Source organism: Phytophthora infestans, genomic scaffold (genome assembly GCF_000142945.1).
Source record: "Phytophthora infestans T30-4 supercont1.13 genomic scaffold, whole genome shotgun sequence".
NCBI lineage: Eukaryota > Oomycota > Peronosporomycetes > Peronosporales > Peronosporaceae > Phytophthora > Phytophthora infestans.
In genome coordinates, this window is record NW_003303746.1 from 1,590,823 (window position 1) to 1,612,498 (window position 21,676).

A 21,676-nucleotide genomic window follows, 5' to 3' on the forward strand; every position below is an offset into this window, starting at 1 on the left:
AGCTGTGATCCTCACCCGCTTACACTTTCTGGCCCTGTTTCATGTTGGTGTTTTTTTAATCTGCTCACATGTAGTGGGTATCGAAACTCGAACACACACGAGGGAAGCTGGCGCTTCCTTTTAGCCTTGATCTATTGCTTGCTTTGAGGTAAAACTCAAACTCCCTGACTAAACTTATCACTACGGCTTATCGGTACGTGATGTCACGTCCTCGACTATACCTTATAGCTCTCGACTATACCTTACTACTTCCTATGCCAGCTTGGCCGCACGTTCTGTGCGGCCCAGTGCAGTGGGCAAGGCTTGGTCACCAATACACCAACCACTACACCGCCCCTTCAAGCCTTGACCACTCTTTCATGGTGCCTGAACACGCAATGCCTAACCATGTTTCTTGAGTGTTGCTTGAATGTTGTCTGAATATATGAGAGCTCGTAACAGTCACTCCCGACCATCACTCTGCAACTTCAAGTTGCACTTCCAGCAAATCTTGCACTCCGATTTAAATGCTTCAATAGACCGTTGTCAGCGGCGCTTGTTGCGTACGCTCGTATCATTATTGGGATATCCTTCCACAATGATGACAGCGGTTCCCATGAGTCCTCGATTGGCTCTAGTCCTTTCCAAGACACCAGTATCTCGTAACCCTTCCTATTGGGGCTCCACCGGTGCTCTTTGAGCTCGGCCACCGATAGTACAATTCCTTGGGACGCTACGTGCTCTCTGACTTCTTCAGTCACTTCATAATCCTTGTCCGCGTAGTACTTTAGTCTAGACGCGTGAACGTTTGTTTCTACACCAGTCACGAGGTGTCGGACCACAAATGAGTGTACATCCGCACGCACAATCTGGTACGGCCCAACCCAAGTAATCAACAGCTTGTCCTGGTGTTTCTGGTCTACTCTAGACCTCAACACAAAATCACCCACACTGAAATTGGCCTTCCGTGCACCAACCTTCTTGTCTTTGTTCCTTCGGGTTTGCTTCGCACGTTCTTTTTCCACTGCACGATGCATTTTATGAATACTTTCTCGCAGATCCTCGAGCTTTTGCGATATTAACTCGGGCTGCTTAGTCATCTCCACAACTCGCTTCTGCTCTGGGTCTACACAAAACTCGAGTGGGCTCGGTAGCGGCAGCGCACAGAATAACTCCACAGGAGCCTTGTTCCCAAGTGACGGCAGTGGGGTATGATTTATACTTGCCTTTAGCAGCGGTACAAAAGATGTCCAGTCCTTAATGTCCTTTTTATACTCTAGACAGAGTACTCTGAGCACTTGGATCACGTCACGGTTCACACGTTCGATGCTACCATTGATCCAGGGGCTGTAAGCCACCGTGAAACTTTGTTCGCATCTTAGTCGTTTGCATACGTCTGCTACAACTGCATTCTTGACCTTGGTCGCTCACCCATACTGGTGGAATGCCGTACCGGCCGTGCCAGTCTAGGATGGCCGCCACCGCTACAGCACTATTGGGGGTCGCACACGGCACCAGGTCACAGTAGTGTGTCGCCTCATCCTTCAGTACAAGTAGATATTTGTCACTGCCAAATGATTCACCTACAGTGAGAAAATCCCAGTGTAGAACTCCATTTCGCTCGTGACAACGTAGTGTTTCACCCCAAGGTCGCTGCACCACTTTACCGCCCTTTACATGCTGACACAACAGGCATGATGTCAAAAATTTATCCACTTTTGCTCGTAAATGATCCACAAAAAACTGTCGTTGTAGTTGCTCCATCGTAGTGGCTCGTCCTCTATGACCTTGTGCACCACAATGTGCTACGATCATGAGGCGCTGGCGAAGTACCTCCGCTGCTTCTGGGATCCACAGTCTTCCTTTGCAGTACCAACCCTTGCCCGAGTTACCCCGAGTCAAAGTATCCGCTGGTACAGTACTTCTGTGCTGCTCTTGAACCACAATAATCTCGTCAAGTGTTGGCCACGTGAAGATTGGGTCGTCAAACGGTCGTATTACCGCTCTACTAGCAGTCTTTGCTGCGTTGTTGCTTGCTATAGTCGATGTAGTGCTCACTGGTCGTGTCGTTAGGGTCCTATCTACCTCCCCTCCTCGACGCTTGGCCTGCATCGTCGGGATCCTATCTTCCTTCCCTCGTCGACGCTTATTCCGGCTTACCGGAGTCCTTTCTTCCTCTCCTCGCCTGCGTTTCCGTAACACCATAGCTCGCAGAGCTACACCATTGTCGTGATTGCCAGCCCACCTCGACACCATATCAGCCCAAACATTGTTGGTTCCGTCGATATGCTCGATGTGGTAACGGTATTCTGTTAACTTCATTGCCCAACGCAACAGTTTGCCCCTGATGTGCTTCTTGACTTCCTTTCCTGGCGCAAAGACGTAGATTAGATTGCGGTGATCGCAAAATAGCCGGAAGCCTTGCGGGCGTAAAAGCAGATAGCTGAGTCGATCACATGCACAAATGATTGGGTACGCTTCTTTCTCGATGACACTCCAGTTGCGTTGCGAACCCGTAAATGTGCCGCTTACGCACACCAGAAGCTCATGCTGTTGTTCTACTACAGGATCCCAGTCTGCCACTTGCGCACTTGACTCACAATGATGCCGAAGCCAATATCGGATGCGTCAGTGATGAGGCACATCACTGCCTCTGGATCAGGGAAAGCCAGACTTGCTGCATTTGCTAGCTTGTCCTTTAAGCCATCAAACGCCTCTCGTTCGCTGTTTGACAACTCTATGCCAATTCCAGACGCTACACGTTTTGTCTTCTTTGATGCAGTAGAAAGTACTTGATCCAGCTTTTCCTGTAGTGGTTTAGCTGCTCTAGCGAAGTCCACAACACTCTCACGCATCCAGTTGGACGCACAGAGAAATTGCTGTAACTCACCAGCATTGGTAGGATACGGTACGGTACTCAACGCTTTAATACGCTCCGGGTCGTGGCTCACACCAGCACCGGTAATGATCTTACCACACCACTTAACCTCCGATTCGTACAGACTCGACTTCGACACACTCAGTTTAAAGCCAAAGTAATCAAGTAGCTCGAACAATCTTTCCAACTTTAAGAGATACGTCTTAACATCGACTGCATAGAGTAGCAGGTCATCTATCCACACCAATAAGTGCTTGTACAACAGTTCTTGTAGGCACTTCTCAATCGTTGCTTGAAAAAACAAAGCTGCATCGCAACTCCCTTGTGGTACGCGTCTTGGCGTGTAGATCTTTTGGTGGGTCATGTAGGAGAGTATTTCTTGGCAAGCTTCATCCAAAGCAATCTGCCAGTACCCTTTGATAAAATCAAACAACCCAAAGAACTGACATCCTCGCACCAATTCCAAGTCAACTTGCGGGTTTGGCATGACGCCTACAATTACATCAATCTGAATATTTGTTGATTTGTAATCTGCTGTCTGTCGAAACTCGTTAGTACCAGGCTTTCGAACTGGCAGAGCTGGACAAGCCCATCTACTATTAGGATTCTCGTAGATCCATCCAAGTCCCTCCAATTTGTTGTCAAAGTCCTCCATAAACTTTCTGACCTCCGGCGGATACTTCCTTGCCTTACATTTGTAAGGTTTAGCATCCTCTTTCAGTCGTATTCGCATAGGTGGCACTCGAGCAGGAGGGTCGTTTCCCAGCGTCAATCTCCAAATATCAAACCTCGTCGCGATTCTCTCCAATTCTCCAAGATAATCCACCGGAAAATTACGCTGCTTGGCTTTTTCAACCAAACCTCGCACCAATTTGTTAAGTTCATCACTCAACTCTGGTCTCGAGCTCACTTCAGGTTCATCAAATTCATCTACTTCGTCATTCTGGCCTTGGCTAGCCAGCATTTCCAACTCTCTGTCAACGTCAATGCCCAAAGAGGCCAGCATCTCTTTACCAAGGAGAAATTCTTCGAGTTCACCGGGTACAATCAAACATTGTACCGGAGAGCTGATCGACACTGGTCCTGCCGCTGTTCGTAACGTGACATTCACATTTACTGCTTTCATTACCTCCACATCACCGCTCACCGTAATGCACGGAATGGGATTCTCCAACTCCACACTTTCGACTCCCGGACACACCTTCTTCAACCGATTAAACACTCGCTCGCTCATACTTGACTGCGTCGCTCCACTATCCGCACAGAGCGGAACACTCAACACACCTTCAAGCAGTACTGTACCGCCTTCTGGTGGAAGACACTCGCGAATACGACAGGCCTTAATTGCGTCATCGTTGCTGCTGCTGCCCGTCTTTTTGCCTCGACAGATATTCTTCACGTCTTTTGGCTCGGATTGCAGCTTTGTCGGCATCGGTTGCCGTGGGGCAGTTGATAAATTCGTGCTCTTCGCCACAATGAAAACACTTTTTGGTATTCGGTGGACGGGCGAACTTACGCTGCTTGTTAGACCTCGGCGGTACATCGGCGCTTCGCTTTGCTCCAACCGTAACACCAAACGTGGTAATCACTGGCTTTTTACCAAACGACTTCGTAGAGTTCTTCGTACTGAAGCTTTTGCCTTGCTTTGCAGCTCTGGCATTCATCTGCCTCGCAGATTCGTCTGCCCTGTGCAGTTCCAGAGCAAAATCATTCACCAAAGCAAATAATTTTCTCACAGAGGCCTTTGCTTCACTGCTGCGAAATTCCAGTTCATTTTTAACCTTTTTTTTAAAGGCCCAGGCAGGAACTTCATCAACACCTTACACTTGCGTTTGACTCCTTCTTCGCCCAAGAAGAGGTCTTTCACACCGTTGCGTTTGATAATCTCATTCGCAAGATGAAAATACGCAGTAACACGACCTTCAATATCCGAGCGTGACATGTCAAACTTCAGTTCTGCACTAAAGAGCGCATCCATGTCAGGCAACTCTCTGTTCTTGAAACTCGCGGTTATCTCCGTAATCTTGGTCATGAGGAATTCGTCCGTCAAATTATCCAGGTCCACGTCCCAACGTGTCTCGCACATAGTCTCCAATAGGTTCTCATCAAACGAATTGCGCACTGAGCGCAGAACAGCCTTCACGTCCTCGTTACCGGCCTTGCATCTCGCCTCCCTGACGGCTACGTACTCCTTCCGGAACTTAAGCCAATCCAACAGGGCTTCACGCGACACATCGGTGATCAACGGCGCGTTGGCTGCGGAGCTCGTGGTACAGATGGCTGTACCACCACCGGAACGCTGACACTTGCATCGTCTTCGATTTGCACCTTGGCGGCGCTCTCCTGGTTAGCTTGCTGACTCGACGTCATGATTCTTGTTTCCGTTCAAAGTTACTACCTTCGCAACTAAAGATATCTTTGTAGTGGGTATCGAAACTCGAACACACACGAGGGAAGCTGGCGCTTCCTTTTTGCCTTGATCTATTGCTTGCTATGAGGTAAAACTCAAACTCCCTGACTAAACTTATCACTACGGCTTATCGGTACGTGATGTCACGTCCTCGACTATACCTTATAGCTCTCGACTATACCTTACTACTTCCTATGCCAGCTTGGCCGCACGTTCTGTGCGGCCCAGTGCAGTGGGCAAGGCTTGGTCACCAATGCACCAACCACTACATCACAATGCCATTCAAAGGTGCCCTGCAGAGTCATCAAAAGCCCTGTGAGCTACGACAACAAGATTTGAGTGCTTTCTGCCGCAAACTTCATCCATGCTTAGGGTAGATATGCGTTAGCTCATGTAATTGCGTATTAATGATGGCGGTGGGATTTGAACGGAGAAAAATGTTGTACAGCTTCTGTAGTGAATCTCTTCGCATTATGAATCTTCAGATTATCTTGATTCAGCTATTGTCAAATGCTAGTGGCGGCAGTTTGCGCGATGAGCCGGCCACTGTGATGTTGTGGAGGGAGTGCAGTGGTCATTTTGAAGTAGCAGAAGGTGCAAGCGTTTATAGACTTGTGTGTGAAGCGACAAGCTTCTTTAAACGTAAGAAACAAAAAAACACTCTACAGCGATGCGGAATCTAATAGATAATGTCCGTCTTTGATACTTCGACGATGCCCTGTTAGTTAAGCAAGTTGCAATGCCCTTCTCCCAATCGCCATAGCCATTGTCGGCAACTGTTTATCCTTATAGTTTGCTCGAGTCTGTGATTGCTGCGCTGGTAAGATATTTGCAGCTTTCAGTCGCACTTAAAGATACAGCGTACTTGTATGGATAGTCTGAACAGCTTGATTCCGTACACGGTTATGTGGTCTTGAAGCTTGAAATGAAGCAAAGACAACAGGAAATGTGGCCAACGTGTTCAAAGCAATTTAATCTATCTTTCAAAGAAAAGAAAGTTTGACAACTGGCTTCGATAAAACAATCTTTATAGATTTTTCAAACTACATGTACTGTAGTTGTAACGGGGTACGTAGCACTAAGTGTACCCTGGTTACATGAAGTGTGACACTTCACACTTCAGGAGTATGACATGTCATACTCCGGGATATTTGGTACAAGGTACCAAGGTCATTCAAAACCAACCATTGGTTAAATGACATTGCATTACTATAGGTAACTGATAGTTTGTATTAACCTCAAACTTAACCTACCTATAAATATACTCAGTTTACAATCTACCTTATTTAGGTCACTTCGCTCTCTTTAATTAAAGAGGGGACCTGTGAACTGCCGTTCACTGAGAGTTTGTATACTCTCGGAAGATAACTTCCTCTAGCGCAAGGTGCTGTGTGACCCCGTCACACTTGGTAGCACTTGTAGTCAATCCACGCCATCGCGGGTAGACTACCTGAACCTCCGAAGTTCGTTGCCATGGATAGGAACGACTTCTCCCATATGAACGACTCTCAGTTCGAGTCGGTTCGGAAGATGGCAGGCATCTTCGGGATGGAGGCCCTGCAGAGCCTGGTGGTATCAACACCGGCTGAGCAGCTCGAGCGCGTCAATGCATTCGACGCGTACGAGCAGGGCCTCATCGCGCATGTGCGGGAGAACCTGCAGGCTCCGGCGGCGGGAGCAAACCCGCCTCACCCGAAGCCAATACGGCTGAAGGTAAAGCCGTATGAAGGGAAGGAAGGCGAGAACCTTCACTTCTGGGTCCGAGAAGTAGAGCTCGCGATGGACGCGGCTCTGATCTCGACCGAGCAACTGCGTGTTGCTTTTGCACTCTCCAACCTTAGCGGTCGTGCTAAGAGTTGGGTGTACACTCGGGAAGCGACATCCCCTGGATGTTTCACATCCTGGGCTCAGCTGTGCGAACAGCTCCGAGCCGCGTTCCTCCCGGCGAACTACGAGTACCGCCAGCGTTCGCGCTTCCTCGCGTGTAAACAAGGAAGACGCGAACTGCACGAGTATGTGCAAGAGATACGGGAGCTCACGGCGTCCCTAGTGGGAAACCCACTCAATGAACACATCAAGATGACTGTGTTCATGGACGGCCTTCGAGTGGGCCCCGCACGCACTCAGCTGTTCCGGGTGCAGGCAAACACCCTTGAAGAGGCGATTCAAGTGGCTCTTCAAGAAGAATACAGCCATCGCCAGGCGCGTACGCCGGCCTCAGCGTGGCCTGGGAGTTCCTTGTCGGCTCCCGGTCGAACAAGCCCCAACGAACCAGTTCCCATGGAACTCGGGTCCGCCGAACAGCGTGACATCCGCTGCTTCGGCTGTGGGAAGATGGGCCACTTCAAGCGCGACTGTCCCGCGGAAAGACTCCGCAGACGGTCCTTCCCCAAGCCCGTCCTCAAGGGTCGCTGGCAGAAGCCAGGATCCCGGGGACAGGGGAACGCAGGGAACCAGTAGGGGCGGGGCGCCCTACTGGGGAAGAACTCGGGTGGCGCGTACCACGGGGACTTAGCCCCTGAGAGTCTTCGCACTCTCGAATCGGCGAAGAGCAGCGGCGGGTTGCTCGTAGTACACGGATGTGTACGGGGGTACGATCACCCCTTTAGAATCTTGATTGACTCTGGGGCGTCGAAGAATTTCGCACGCCGCCAGACGGTTGCTCGTAACAGCAACAAGTTGTCCGAAGCTTTGCGAGAAAGCAAGGGCAACGGGACGGTGTCAGTGCGACTGGCCGACGGGAAGGTCGTCACTGTCCCCAACGTCCAAGTGGATCTGGCTGTCAAGTTTGAAGACTTTGACAGCCTCGAACAGTTCACTGTTCTCGATATGGATCCATATGATATGATCCTGGGCATGCCCTGGCTTGAGAAGCACGAGCCCTGGATCGACTGGCAAGGCAAGGCAATCGGTGCCAGCCGCCCTGCGCAGTCCGACAGAGCATTGGTGAGTCATGTTCCCACCTCTGTCAGGACCCGGGGCGCCCGCGAGGGCTGCCAGGGTACCAAAGCATCCGGCAGATGCTTGGGAGTCGTCGACGTATATGACGACTCCGAGGATGTTTTGATGGTGGCCGCGCCCAGAAGAGGCGCCGGCCAAGTGGGTAACTTAGGTCCACAGGCGGGTAACTTAGTTCCGCAGACAGCTGCAGCTGTCATGAACACTGAGAACAGCGTGTTCAGAGTGGGTAACAGAGTTCCACTCACGGTCGCCCAGACCATAACTGAAGAGGAAGACGTCGGATACGCTTCCTGTGTGGGTAACACAGTGCCACACACGGTCGCCCAGACCATAACTGAAGAGGAAGACGTCGGATACGCTTCCTGTGTGGGTAACACAGTGCCACACGCGGTCGCCCAGACCTTAACTGAAGAGGAAGGCGTGGAACACGCTTCCTGTGTGGGTACAACAGTACCACACGAGGCCACGAGTGCCTCGGATGTCGTAGCGACGACATCCCTAGACGTGGGCAGCAAAGCTCCCCGTCACAGAAGCCGTCGGCAAAGACGCCGCCGCCGCCTCAAGTCGGATCCGAACTTCGTTCCGATCGACGTCGCTTCAAGCGACTCGGAGTCCAGGGCCCGGGCTCCTCCGACAAGGCCGGTGGAAGAGTGTTATCACATCTTCGATAGCGAGACGGGTTTACCCGTCAAGGCATCTGGTGTCCACTTGGAACCGTTGCCAGAGGTTGCAGAGATACTGAACCTCGAGGAAATGACGGCTGAGTCTTTCCTGGCCAACCTCAAGGCTGGAGAGATCGCTGAGATGGTACTCATGAGACCTGAGACCACTCAGGAGGAGCTGAACTCCTCCTCTGTCTTGGACGAGAACGTCCTGGAAGACATGAACAAGCAGCGTCAGGCGCGCTTGGGTTCTGAGATTCTCAAGAACCCCAAGGATCCGGTGTATCCTTTGGTGACGGAGTATGCGGACGTGGTGAATAAACACCCACCGACCCAACTCCCACCGGATCGAGGCGTACGGCACGAGATTGATCTCGTGCCCGGCACAAAGTATTGTGTCACGAGGCAATGGCCTATCCCGCGCGAACAGTGCGAGGTCATTGATGCCTTCTTCGCCGCGAAAGCGAAGGCAGGCATGGTGCGGGAGTCGAAATCCCCGCACTCGACGCCGACTTTCTGCGTTCGTAAGCCGAACGGAAAGTGGCGTCTGGTTCACGCTTATAACAAGCTGAACAACGCAACGGTGCCGGCCCAAACACCGATCCCACGAAAGGATGTGTTGTTGAACAACATGGCCGGGAGCGTACTGTACAGTGCGCTGGATTTGGTAGACGGATACTACCAAATCCTGATGCGAGAGAGTGACATCCCGCTCACCGCGGTAAGCACTCCAAGCGGCATGCTTTGGGAGTGGCTCGTCATGCCGCAGGGCTTGTCTAACGCCCCGGCGACGTTCAATCGCCTGGTGACGCAATTGTTCCGCCCTTTGCGTACCTTCGTACAGACGTACTTCGACGACATTTTCGTCCATAGCCGTGCCGAGGGAGGCAAGACGGCCATGGAGGTGCATCTAGGACACCTCCGTCGAGTGTTGGACGTGATGCGAGCGAACAAGCTCTACGCCAACATCGACAAGTGCGTTTTCGCGTCACCAGAGATCAAAGTTCTCGGTTGCTTCGTAAGCAACGTGGGCGTTCGGGCTGACCCAGACAAGGTCAAGGCCATAGCAGCATGGCCGACGCCCCGATCCCAGAAGGATCTTCGAAAGTGGTTGGGTTTGGCCAACTACCTTCACAAGTACAGCGCTGGGTACGCGGGCTTCGCTAAGCCCTTGTCGAGCCTCCTTCAGAAGGACGTCGACTGGCGCTGGGAGCAAGAGCACCAGGATGCTTTTGACAGCATCAAGGCCAGTCTCCAAGAGGCCTCTGTCCTGGCTCTGCCGGACGAGACGAAGCCGTTTAGCGTCGTCTGCGATGCCTCCGATTACGCCATCGGGTGTGCATTGCTGCAGGACGACACGGCTGGACAGGAACGAGTCATCTCATTCCAGTCCAGGCAGCTCAAAGCCGCCGAGCGGAACTACCCTGTCCATGACAAGGAGCTCCTGGCAATGAAATATGCCCTTGTGAAGTTCCGTGTTCACCTTCTGGGCTCTACGCCCTTTGTGATCTACACAGACCACGCGTCCTTGAGGACGGCGACTAACTCGCCTCACCTCTCCCAACGGATGGCGAGGTGGCTGTCCTTCTTCGCGGAATATAACTTCCGCGTCGAGTACAAGCCGGGCAAGCTCAACGTGCTTGCGGACGCCCTCTCTAGGCGTCCCGACTATGAGTTGGCCCACATCACGCGGGTGACAACGTATCTATATGATCGGATACGCATGGCGTATCGGGACGATGAGGCTGTCGCGCCTATCGTCAAGTTCCTTAAGGCCGGAACGAGCGCGAAGTCCGACTGGCTCTCGTCGCGACAGCGCTCACGGCTCCACCGATATGAGTTGAAGGAGGGCCTCCTCTATTATCGGGTAGAGCCCACTGATCCTCCACGGGTGGTTGTACCCAACGACGAGGATCTGAAGTTCGACATCCTCGCGGAGGCGCATGACGCGCCCTCCAGCGGCCACTTGGGCCGCGAGAAGACCTTTCTGTCGGTCTCTCAGTCCTTCTGGTGGACCCACATGTACAAGTGGGTCGCCCGGTACGTCAAGACATGTGAAACATGTCAGCGGGTTAAACCCGCAGGGCACTCTTCGGCTCCACTACAGAGCCTGCCCGTACCGGCTGATTGTTGGAAGTCGATGAGTCTTGACTTCATCTTTGGGCTTCCCGCCGACGGACACGGCAACACCGGAATTTTGGTGTTCGTGTGTCGGCTGAGCAAGATGGTACATCTTGCTCCAGTTCCCGTCACTGTGACGGGCGAACAAACCGCAAGGTTGTTCGTCGATGGCGTGTTCCGCTATCACGGTCTCCCGGAGACGATTGTCTCGGACCGAGACCCGCGGTTCACTGCTGCGTTTTGGAAAACGCTGTTCCCTTTACTGGGAACTCGTCTGCAGATGTCCACTGCGGATCATCCGCAGACAGACGGCCAAACAGAGCGCGTCAATCGAGTGCTCGAGGACACTCTGCGCAGTGTGTGCGCGGCAGCGCCACGTACGTGGTCGACGCAGCTTCCAGTTGTTGAGTTTGCGCTCAACAACGCGGTGCACGCGTCCACGGGGTTCACGCCGTTCTACTTGAACGGCTTCCGCCACCCCAGAGTGCCTCTCACTCTTCGAGGAAACACTGACTCCTCTATTCTAAGTGGGGGAGAGGCTCGGAAAGCCCTTTCCTCCCAGGTCTCGGATGTGAGGCCAGTTTCGCTGCGGAAACAGGTGGAATCCTTTATGGATACCAAGCTGAACATTGTCAGCAGGGTCCGCGATGCCATGGCAGCGGCCCAGGATAGACAAAAGGAGTACTCAGACAAACATGGAAGAGGAAACTTAAGTGTATTTAAAGTGGGGGACTTAGTGCTATTAGACACGAGGAACCTACCGCTAGACACTGTCAGCTCTGTCGGCAGCAACAAGCTGAAGCACCGCTTCATCGGACCTTTTGCAGTCCTGGCCAGACATGGTGCGTCGTACACCATCGACCTTCCAAAGTCAATGACGACGCACCCGACGTTCTATGTCGGACGTCTTAAGCGGTACTTTGACCCGCAGGGGGTTGCTGACTCGCAGACCCCCCTTGACCCAGCTCCTCGAAGCGAGGGCCGGTCACAGTCGTCGACGAGGGCGTCGGAGCAGGCACCCAAGCCTCGGTCGGGACGGCAAGGCTGCGGTCAAGACCGTACGCCGGAGGGGCTCCATACGAACGGACCCCGGCGCCATACGCCGAGTACGCTGAGTACGCCGGGTACGCACCATACGCGTACGTCTGGGAGTGTGCCGCAGGCGGCTCCGGACGTGGCAACAAAGCCTCGATCCGTCGGATCATGCGAAAGGCCTCGTCCAGATCGGACGAAGAGGCCCGGCGGTCCACCCGCAGGTGCAGGCTCGCGACCTCTCGCTCCACCAGGTCCAGGCGACCCGCAAGACGAGCGAGCTCGCCCTGATTCCCGGTCTGGGCGGCAGCATTACCGCCAGTCCCAAGGCCAAGTGCAATCTCAAGCACGAGGAGACGTTGACGGAGGCGGTCAACCTCAGGGTCCCGTGTCGGACCCGCAGTCGGAGCACTCGAACGAGAGTGGCTCTCGGGAGGCGCCGAGTACTCGTACTCGTACGAGGGCACCTCCGCCCCTGCTTGACCGGAATGGAGAAGTCCACTTCCACGTGGAGCGGATCCTCCAGGAGCAACGGTGTCGCGGGAAGCGACAGCTCCTCGTGAAGTGGAGGGGTTATGCCCACTCCGAGAACTCGTGGGAGCCGATTGAACGGCTCCTGATTGACTGCCCGAAGGCTGTCGCAATCTGGGAACAGAAGCGGCGGCAGCTTCATAAGTAGTCCGGGGCTTCTTGCCCGAACGGGGTACGGATGATGAATACATACCGTACCCGCGCTCATCGTGAGCGCTAGAAGCCGCGCGCTTCAGGATGTCCCTTGGCAGCATACGCTTGCTGATCAAGTGGGCAAACCTCACACGAAGATCACGCTGGTCCAGGATGTGGGACAGCTGCTGATCTTCATGGAGTTCCCATAACTCCGTGGGCGAGTACTTGAGAGTCTCCACCCACGCCCAGAACATGTCCTCACAAGACCTCCATGTGGGACAGTTCTCGGGCATAACCCAGGGGTATCCCCAAACAGGATAGAGACCACCCCGGGTCTCGGGCTTCTTACGACAAGTCGTGAAGTCCTTAAGGGGAATGCGGTGTGGCGCGAGAAGCACACACCGAGCAGCCTCCACGTTGTCGACGAACAACTGTTCTTTCTGAACAAGGGCTCGTTCATAGATGCCCCTAGAAGTGTGGCCGCCCACAAGGCCACGAGGAGCGACAAGAAGCTCTAAGAAGAGGTCAGCCCCAGAGCTCTCCTCGGGAGGCCAATACCCTCTTGAGTTGATGGCAGCTCCCTGGTTGACGGGTGCCGCCACCGAACCCCCACGCACACGCTGGGCAGCTTGGAAATCCTCCTGCTGCTGGTCGAGGTCATTCGAGACCTCCCGGGGCTCAACAATGGCACCCTCCTCTTCCTCTTCTTCCTCCTTCTCCTCCTCTTCATCCGAGGAGTCGAAGAGACTCTGATAGGAGCGTCGAGTCTCCTTCTCCTCGCGGAGTGGAGACTTAGAGGCGGTACGCTTCTTTGAGGGCTTGGCGCCTTCGGCTTTAGAGGCCTTAGCGCGCGCAAGACCCTCGGCAAGCGAGAGACGTTTGCGAGGACTCCCTTCCTCATCGCCACCGGCTTTGGGAGTGCCCTTAGCCTTAACGGCCGGACTCTCAGAGCGCACAGAGGTCCTGGGACTGTGATCACCGTGATCACTAGCGGACGACTGCACGCTGTCTTCTTTGTGCTCACTGGGCACTGGGCTGTGCCCTCCCACAGAGCCCGCAGGAGCATCATGAGTGCTCTCGAACTCGGCATCGTCCTCACTGCCCGAGTTGAACTCATGTTCTACGAACCGAGGGTTCGGACGATTGTCTGAAGACGAGGGCGACGGACTGCGGCGCCTGCTTGCGCGCTTGTCCGCAGCCGCGTCACCCGAGGATCCGATCGCCTCGGAGGCCACCTGAGTAGCCTCCTTGAGTGCAGAGCCTTTGCCGTGAGGCTTAGTGCTCTTGGCCTGCGCCTTACCGGCTGCAGCCTTGGAGCGTGTCTTAGCACCGCTCTTAGCAGTGCCACGAGGCATGTTAACGGTCGAAGTGGAGACCTTGACGAAGAGCGCACAGGTTGCTGCTCGAGGCTCTAACTGTAAAGTGAGCCTCCGCCGCGCTCGCGCGGCCGAGTCGATGGTTTTCGACTTTGAGAATGAGAGTTTGTGACGAACATCTCTTCATTCTGATTGGTCGGTAAACCGAACCTAAGTGGGGGAGGATGTAACGGGGTACGTAGCACTAAGTGTACCCTGGTTACATGAAGTGTGACACTTCACACTTCAGGAGTATGACATGTCATACTCCGGGATATTTGGTACAAGGTACCAAGGTCATTCAAAACCAACCATTGGTTAAATGACATTGCATTACTATAGGTAACTGATAGTTTGTATTAACCTCAAACTTAACCTACCTATAAATATACTCAGTTTACAATCTACCTTATTTAGGTCACTTCGCTCTCTTTAATTAAAGAGGGGACCTGTGAACTGCCGTTCACTGAGAGTTTGTATACTCTCGGAAGATAACTTCCTCTAGCGCAAGGTGCTGTGTGACCCCGTCACAGTAGTAGTAGGATAGCTCGTAGCCCTAGTGGTCATGATCGGTGTACACACCGTCGAACACGCAGCTTTCCAGCTCTACCAGCTGATGCATGGAGCACCCACGCAAGCATAGCCAACATTTCGGCTGGAAACGGAATGGAGACCTCACTTCTCGCGGTTGTGGTTGGAGACGGTGGAGATCACGTGAATCTTCGCCGCTCACTTGGCCGTGTCATTCTCAAACTTAGCCCAAGAGCTCAAACATACCACGACGACGCCGTCCCGAGCAAGCGGCACCGACACCCGTGCAACATTTAACGAATCGACAGCTGGATCCAAGCACCGAATGCCTTGAGAGCCAAGATCAAAAACCTGCACAAGTAGCGAGAAATGTACATGCACGCTCATTTGAAGTTATGAAATAATCGCCTCGTGCGCCTTGCGTTCGTACTCATCTACCGCTTCTGGTGGTTGATGTAGCGCAGCGCAATGAGTCCGACAACGCGGCAGCCGATCAGGATGAGGAAGAAGTGCGTGATGCCCTCGTGCTCGTAGCCAAAGTACTGTTCCGTGTACTCCTTGACGGTGATGTGGCCCACCGTCACGGCGGAGTCGGCCATGGGCTGGCATCCAATCTTGGAGACCCCGTTCTCGTACGACTGCGTCGTCTCGTTCCACGTCGGAAGGTCGTCACAGTCCGCAAACACCAGCGCCTCCAGAATCGAGAGAGGGAATCGCAAGGGGGAAATTCGGTACAGCCACGTGTAACCGGGCGATGTAGCCCATCCCCCATCATCGTGGCGGTATTGAAGAGTAGTCCGAAGATTGACGCGGTTTCCTCGGACGGCAACAAGAAGGCGAACATCATTCCTTGGTACACTTGCATGAGAACCAGCAGCGAGATCGTCAGCCAGAACACGACGACAGTCCAGAAGCCCGTGAAGCCCACCATGGGGTAGAACACAACCATGAAGAGCAAGCCACTGCAGAAGCAGTAGGGGATCTCAGCCACGGTTGAGCCCACAAAGAATCACAGCGCATTGTACGTCTGCGACGCGCGTTCCCGGTAGTACGATGCTCGCTCGGAGCAGGCAAGCGGCAGAATACTCTGGAACGCCATCATCGCTTGAGAAGAGAGCATCAGGCTTCTACAGTATACAAACATAACAGTCAAATAGAAGGCCACTTCTCTCTCTCTCTCTCTCTCTCTCTCTCTCTCTCTCTTTCTCTCTCTCTCTCTCTCTCTCTCTCTCTCTGACTTTCTCTCTGACTTTCTCTCTCTCTCTCTCTTTCTCTCTGACTTTCTCTCTCTCTCTCTCTCTCTATCTAGCTATAGGCTGTGGGTTGCGCGATGGCGAGCCCGCGAATTCGCAGTACGTATAATTGGTATTTTACGACGCATACACATAAAGTAAAAGCCGATGACTGTAGTAGCTAGACATCACTTAAATACTTTCTGTTTTATGTGTAGCTACTTCGAATGCAGCCATTGATTTTCAATACACACACCTCTGTATAACGAGCGCTACCTTAATAAGTAGATCGCATCGAAGTTATGTCAATTCGCTGCTGTCTGCTAACTAACACGGGTTGTTAGCTCTCTTGTCTTGTGGTGCTAACAGTCGATCGATTAAGCCATCGTACCGCAGTCTGTGCTTACTTTCTTAAGTAAGTTTGCCTGCTTGCTGTCCATATGCTTGGCTTGAGCTGTCACTGAGCTCTAGCCTACAGCTTACAGCAGCACGACGATATATTAAGCTGTGTAGCACACTCCATGGTTGACCGAACGCTTTTGTTCCTGAATATTGTTGGATAACACACGACCTTAGGGTGGCAAGCGACAGCTCATATGAAGTCCCAAGAACTGAGGCAGACTGATCAATAAACTCTGCTAAACTACATCGATAATCGACTATTAGTAGAACCAATGCGGGGGGGGGGTAATGATTCTTGGTTCGCGACCTTATAACGAACCTCTGCGCGCCATTATCGAAAGCCGAGCTCCAGGGCGAACCTGAAAAATCTGAGCTTACCAAACGGATTCTCTGGCTCTCAGGGGTTCTCAAATTAAGATAATAACCGTCACACCAGCTTCGGATAAAAAAATAACCCTTGCAATGGAGAACTTAGCGTTTTTCTTATTCCGGCTGAGGGTAACCTGTACATCAGAAGTGCAATCAAAACGTTAACTCACCTACCCGTAGCGTGGCGGAATGTTTAGCTGTTCATATGAGTATAGTAGTGATGTGGTACTTTGCACATCGGCAGGAGCCGAAGGAATACTGCGATGTCCTTCTTTATTGGTTTGGGGCTTTTTAAACCCCAAAGTAAGTAAATTATTGTTTACAAAAAATAATGTCTCTCTAAACCTCATCTCTATGTTGTCCCGATTAATTTTTTCTTGTAAGTGTGGCGCCATGGCCGTATATCTACTAACAGCGTATAAACAGGTGATACGCCAGTAGCGTTTCAGAACTAGATCCCATGATCAGCCCATAGTGAAGCGGTTCGGCTAACCGACATTCCAACGGCCACGCCCAAATGTGCCTACCCGGTGTAACTAAACACTTCCACGCATTCCTTCTGTACGATAGTCTCGGCCTTAACGCCGGCTGGGTCGCGCTGGAATTTCGGCCAGTTGGAGATTAGTGGCGACGAAGTCTACCTTTACCGTTTAGCGTCCAACGTTCTCAAGAGTGAAGTAGTGACGAATGTCGATGTGTTTGGTCCTCGTGTGATATTCAGCGTTTCTTGCCAGTGCAATGGCACCTTGCTTGTCCTCATATCTGCGTCGCTCTCACCCATGGCCTTAGGCATCGTCAGCATATCTTGCGTGCACAGGCCGAGGGATGTGTACTCTTCTTCAGTCGAGCTGAGTGCAGTCGCCATAGGGAGCTTCGACTTAAATACCACTGGGGCGCTTTTAATCATGACACCGGACATGGAGCGTCAGTCATCGATGCTGGAACCCAAGTCCGTGTCGGTATATGCTTGAGTCGTAGTGCTCCCCAAAGACCTTGGTACACAACGTCGTGCCCCCGTGTAGTCTCCCAATACCGCAGATCGCGAATTTCTGCCTTCCAGAGCTGTAGCCCTGGGCTCTTGTAAAGCGTGGCAACTGTCTTACGAAGTACGCGACATCCGTTCTAGTGAATATAGTGCTCTACATCAGCCACTCGACCAAGCAACGGTACGAATTCACCTGCAGCTCGAAGTGTTCCATCTCCGTTGGCGACAAATCCTTTAAGAACTTCATGTTTGATGAACACGGGCTCTCCACCGCTTTAATGTTCTGCTGGTTCAAGCGCTTCACAACGTAATCGATGTAGCGTGTCTGCTTAATCCTAAGCGCTCCACCCGACCGGTCGTGATGATCGTCAGACCCTGAACGAATTTGGCCTCGCTGAGTTACCCCATCCTCAAGGCGTTCGTCAGGGCATTCTGGACCGTACGGATCTACTTCCGTGTCTCCGCCACTATGGCCATGCCCTTCCCGTACAAGCACACGTACACGGACGTCTTCCTGGAACGCTTGCCGTAGCCACGTTGGTCGGGACCACAGCACTTGAAGCCGTTCCGAATGAACACGTGATATATAGTCTTATTCTATGAGCTGACAGAAAGCTTCAAACCACAGAATAATTTCTTCATGTTGCACATCAAATCTTCCGCGTCCAAGCGGAATAGACTACTATGATACTGTTCAGCAACGCTGTATCTGCATTGAGCTGCTCAATAACGCCGTATGACACGCACACCGCAAGAACCCCCCAAATCGAACCCACATTTTCAACCTGAACGTACGTGTCAAAGAAGTATATTTCAAACTTCTGCTTGAATCGTGACAAAGCGTGCATTTGTACCGGGTGAGGCGGTTGTTCCCTTAGCGCTACATCTCTCTCTTGCTCTAGGGACGTCAATCCATACTTGGCACCCCCCTCCCCACTAAGGCGTCCACGTGAGCCCGTTCCAACTCACGCGGTGTCGTTATTGTCAGCCGGGACGATAACGATGTCACCGTTTGCTTTCCTTCTATCGGGGTGTCCCATGTGAGCGTTCAAAGCTCACACTCGATTCCAGTCCTAGCGTGCTGCACGAGTCGCGCTTCTTTCTTGTAGACCTTCTTCGTGGAGGCAATCGCACAACCGGCTTTCCAGCTGACACATGACAAACGCTGATAACGCGCAATCCACATCCCGCAGCTTTTCCAAATACATCGACCGCCTTTCGAGCCCCGGAATGAATAGTACGTACGTGCGTCTTCCATCCAAACCTGTCAGCTGAACCGTTCCCGTCCTTTCTATGCGCACTGTCTTGCCGTCTATAGATCTCCCCCTAAGAATCAGGAACTTGTTTCTGCAGTAGTGGGGGTCTTCCATAATCCATATAAGACGGTTTAATCCGTTTAACTGGTAATTCGAAATAGATTACAAATAGGTTTAATGCGCACTAAAACCGCTGATAGAACACGACCTTCGGGCAAAGTGAGGCTCAGTCATGTTTCTCATGCTATTAATTAAAGGTCGGACAAGAAATATTTGGTAAGACCTGAACGTGGTCTCACCCTACAATTCGTGGTGATTAAAATTTGTTTAGGTTTTTCACCCACCGCATAGGTGGGACGGAATACAAAATGTTTGTATTGAAGTGCACAACTTTGCTTGTGTTTTTACTAGTGCTCCTTTTGTAGTAATTTGGAGCCGTTCTCGGTGGAAGCGCTATAGGCGACAATCGAGGGTTTTACGCGCTTGGCTTTCGCGGCCATTGCGGGTGAGCTACCCGATGCGGTTGAGGGTATGTTGAGCGGATGGATCCATGCATCGGAGCACTACGTGGCCGTGTTTGCGGTGTAAGAAGCACTTAGCGCCATGACACCTGAGCCTGATGAAGGCCTATCCGCACGCACTCACTGCGAATTTCTGACAACGATACTAAGGCGCGGCTTCCAGAAACAGCTGACATGTTGTAAGTTCCTGGTCGGAGCCAACGGTTTGGTATACAGACGATTCGCGACCATGACGCAAGAATTGCTGTTCGGGTGCACGATCCTCTTAACTGGGCCGTGCAACACAAGCTCACGCATCATAAAAATAATTTGGTAGTCGTACAAAAATAATTTGGTAGTCGTACAAGCTCTAATATCGAAGCTCCGAACGCTGAAACAATCAACGAAATTTCGGTAACTAGTACTCAAATTACTTTGGCTTATAGTTGATATGACTCAAAGGCTAATATTTTGTATTACTTCCAAAAGATAGTATTGCGTACCGGACCACTGGCTCCGGAGATCGCAGTTCAAACCCTGCGCAAAAACGGTAAAACAGTGGCGACGATGGGTAATATAAAAAGGTGTTAAGTAGACGTTGATTCGACTTAAGTTGCTTATGCGTGTGTCCGTAGTGTGTGAGTGAATATGTCAAGCTGTCGTAGATCTTTCTAGGGATGCATGCGTAGGTTGTTGAAGATGAACGTGGTGGAATCACGGCGGAGTCACTATCCCGATGTGGTGTAGCTTGGTTTCGACCCGGCAGCAGTCACGGTAGACGCGTAGTTTGGTTGGTACGAACAGGATAATGGAGCCAGGCGACGGGATACTTGGGTTGTCAGCTGCAATGGCGTACAGCGACGGAGTAATTAGGAATTGGTTAGCCTGGAAGGGGTCGTCGCGCTGTGTCTATTTAATATGCCTGCAGAAGAGTTGATAAGAACGGGCTTTTTCCATTGACGATTGTACGGGAGACTTACCGCTTGTTGTTCGTGCAGTCCTTATGCTGCACTCGTCTCCCTCCACCACCTCGCCTCCACCGCTACGTGCTCTCCATGGCTCCCCCCACCACCTCGCCTCCACCGCTATGAGCTCTGTAATGCTTCCTTCTGTCTCCCTCTTTGGGTCGCACCCGTTCGCTGAGCCTGTCAAAAACATGCGCATCGAAGGTTGCTTCAGTGTGCTGTGTGCCGAATGCTAAGAGATAGCCCCCCCCAACACAGCTCTCACTCAAGTTCGATCTGCGAACTGCGGTTTCAAAACGCCGCTTTGGTCAATCATTCGCCAGGACATTTGGTGGGGTAAACTACGCAATGGCGCAACGCTAATTCGTGTGCGACGCTCACGAAGCTGGGGACGATGAAATTATAAATTTTACGTCCTCACCAGCTTGTAACCGCCAGCTGAACAAGCTGTTTGCTGAGCTACACATCATTGAGTCTGTGGCCAAGGCTCTACAACATGCAGATGTCACTTTATTAGGGACTCGAGTCTGGTTCGGCGACTATCATTTGCGACATATGTCGGTGAGACCGTGCCTCTGTTGTTATTGTAGGTTTGCTAGTACTGCTTATTTGCTCTACAGGTGCACATGCAAACACTGTCCACTACCCTGACGTTAAGCCGGGCTGTGTACGTGTCCTAAAAGGAAGTAATGTCTGCCTCACTGCCGCAGAGACCCGCGTCCTGCGTCAGTTTATCGGCCCGGTGCAATAATGAGTAGTCGATGGAAAGGCTGCGCAGACAGAATCATTACTCCAATGCATTCCAAAGCGTTGCCGGATCGAGTTGCGGTAGACTCGCTACTGTATCATTATCGATATCTCCGCCACCGCTAATAAGGTAGAACACCTTAATAGCGCTATCTAAGCTACTTGTGGTCAAGAGCATAATGGTAGGACTGGCGATGATACTCTTACTCCGTGAAAACAACCGCTATAGAATGTTTCGACCGCTAATCGGCTTCTCTGGCAAGTGGAAACTGCCAACTGGTCCTGCGTTATGATTTGCACAGTATTTGATTGTTGGTTTCTTGATTGTTCATAGTTTATGATGCGGCATCATTAAAACGTCCGGCGTGGTCATCATGATCAATGTACGATTCTTGGCGCTGAACAATCTTTTAATTTCCAGCATTTGCGTTTGAGCTCATAGGCCATACTGAGGCCGGCGTACGCGCCTGGCGATGGCTGTACGCTTCCTGAAGAGCCACTTGAATCGCCTCTTCAAGGGTGCTTGACTGCACCCGGAACAGCTGAGTGCTCGCTGGGCCCACTCTAAGGCCGACCATGAACACAGCCATCATGATGTGTTCGTTGAGTGGGTTTCCCACTAGAG

General features: G+C 52.1%; 1 protein-coding gene across 1 annotated transcript; it reads right to left on the reverse strand.

Annotated features, from left to right (window-relative positions):
* Window positions 1-15,029: 15,029 nt before the first annotated feature.
* PITG_08382 (ATP-binding Cassette (ABC) superfamily) lies at window positions 15,030-15,694 on the reverse strand (the record flags this gene model as incomplete). The annotated part of the gene is made up of 4 exons (XM_002903723.1): window positions 15,030-15,287; window positions 15,344-15,412; window positions 15,524-15,557; window positions 15,609-15,694. The coding sequence occupies 4 exons, from the start codon at window positions 15,692-15,694 to the stop codon at window positions 15,030-15,032; spliced, it is 447 nt and encodes a 148-aa protein (XP_002903769.1).
* Window positions 15,695-21,676: the final 5,982 nt, after the last annotated feature.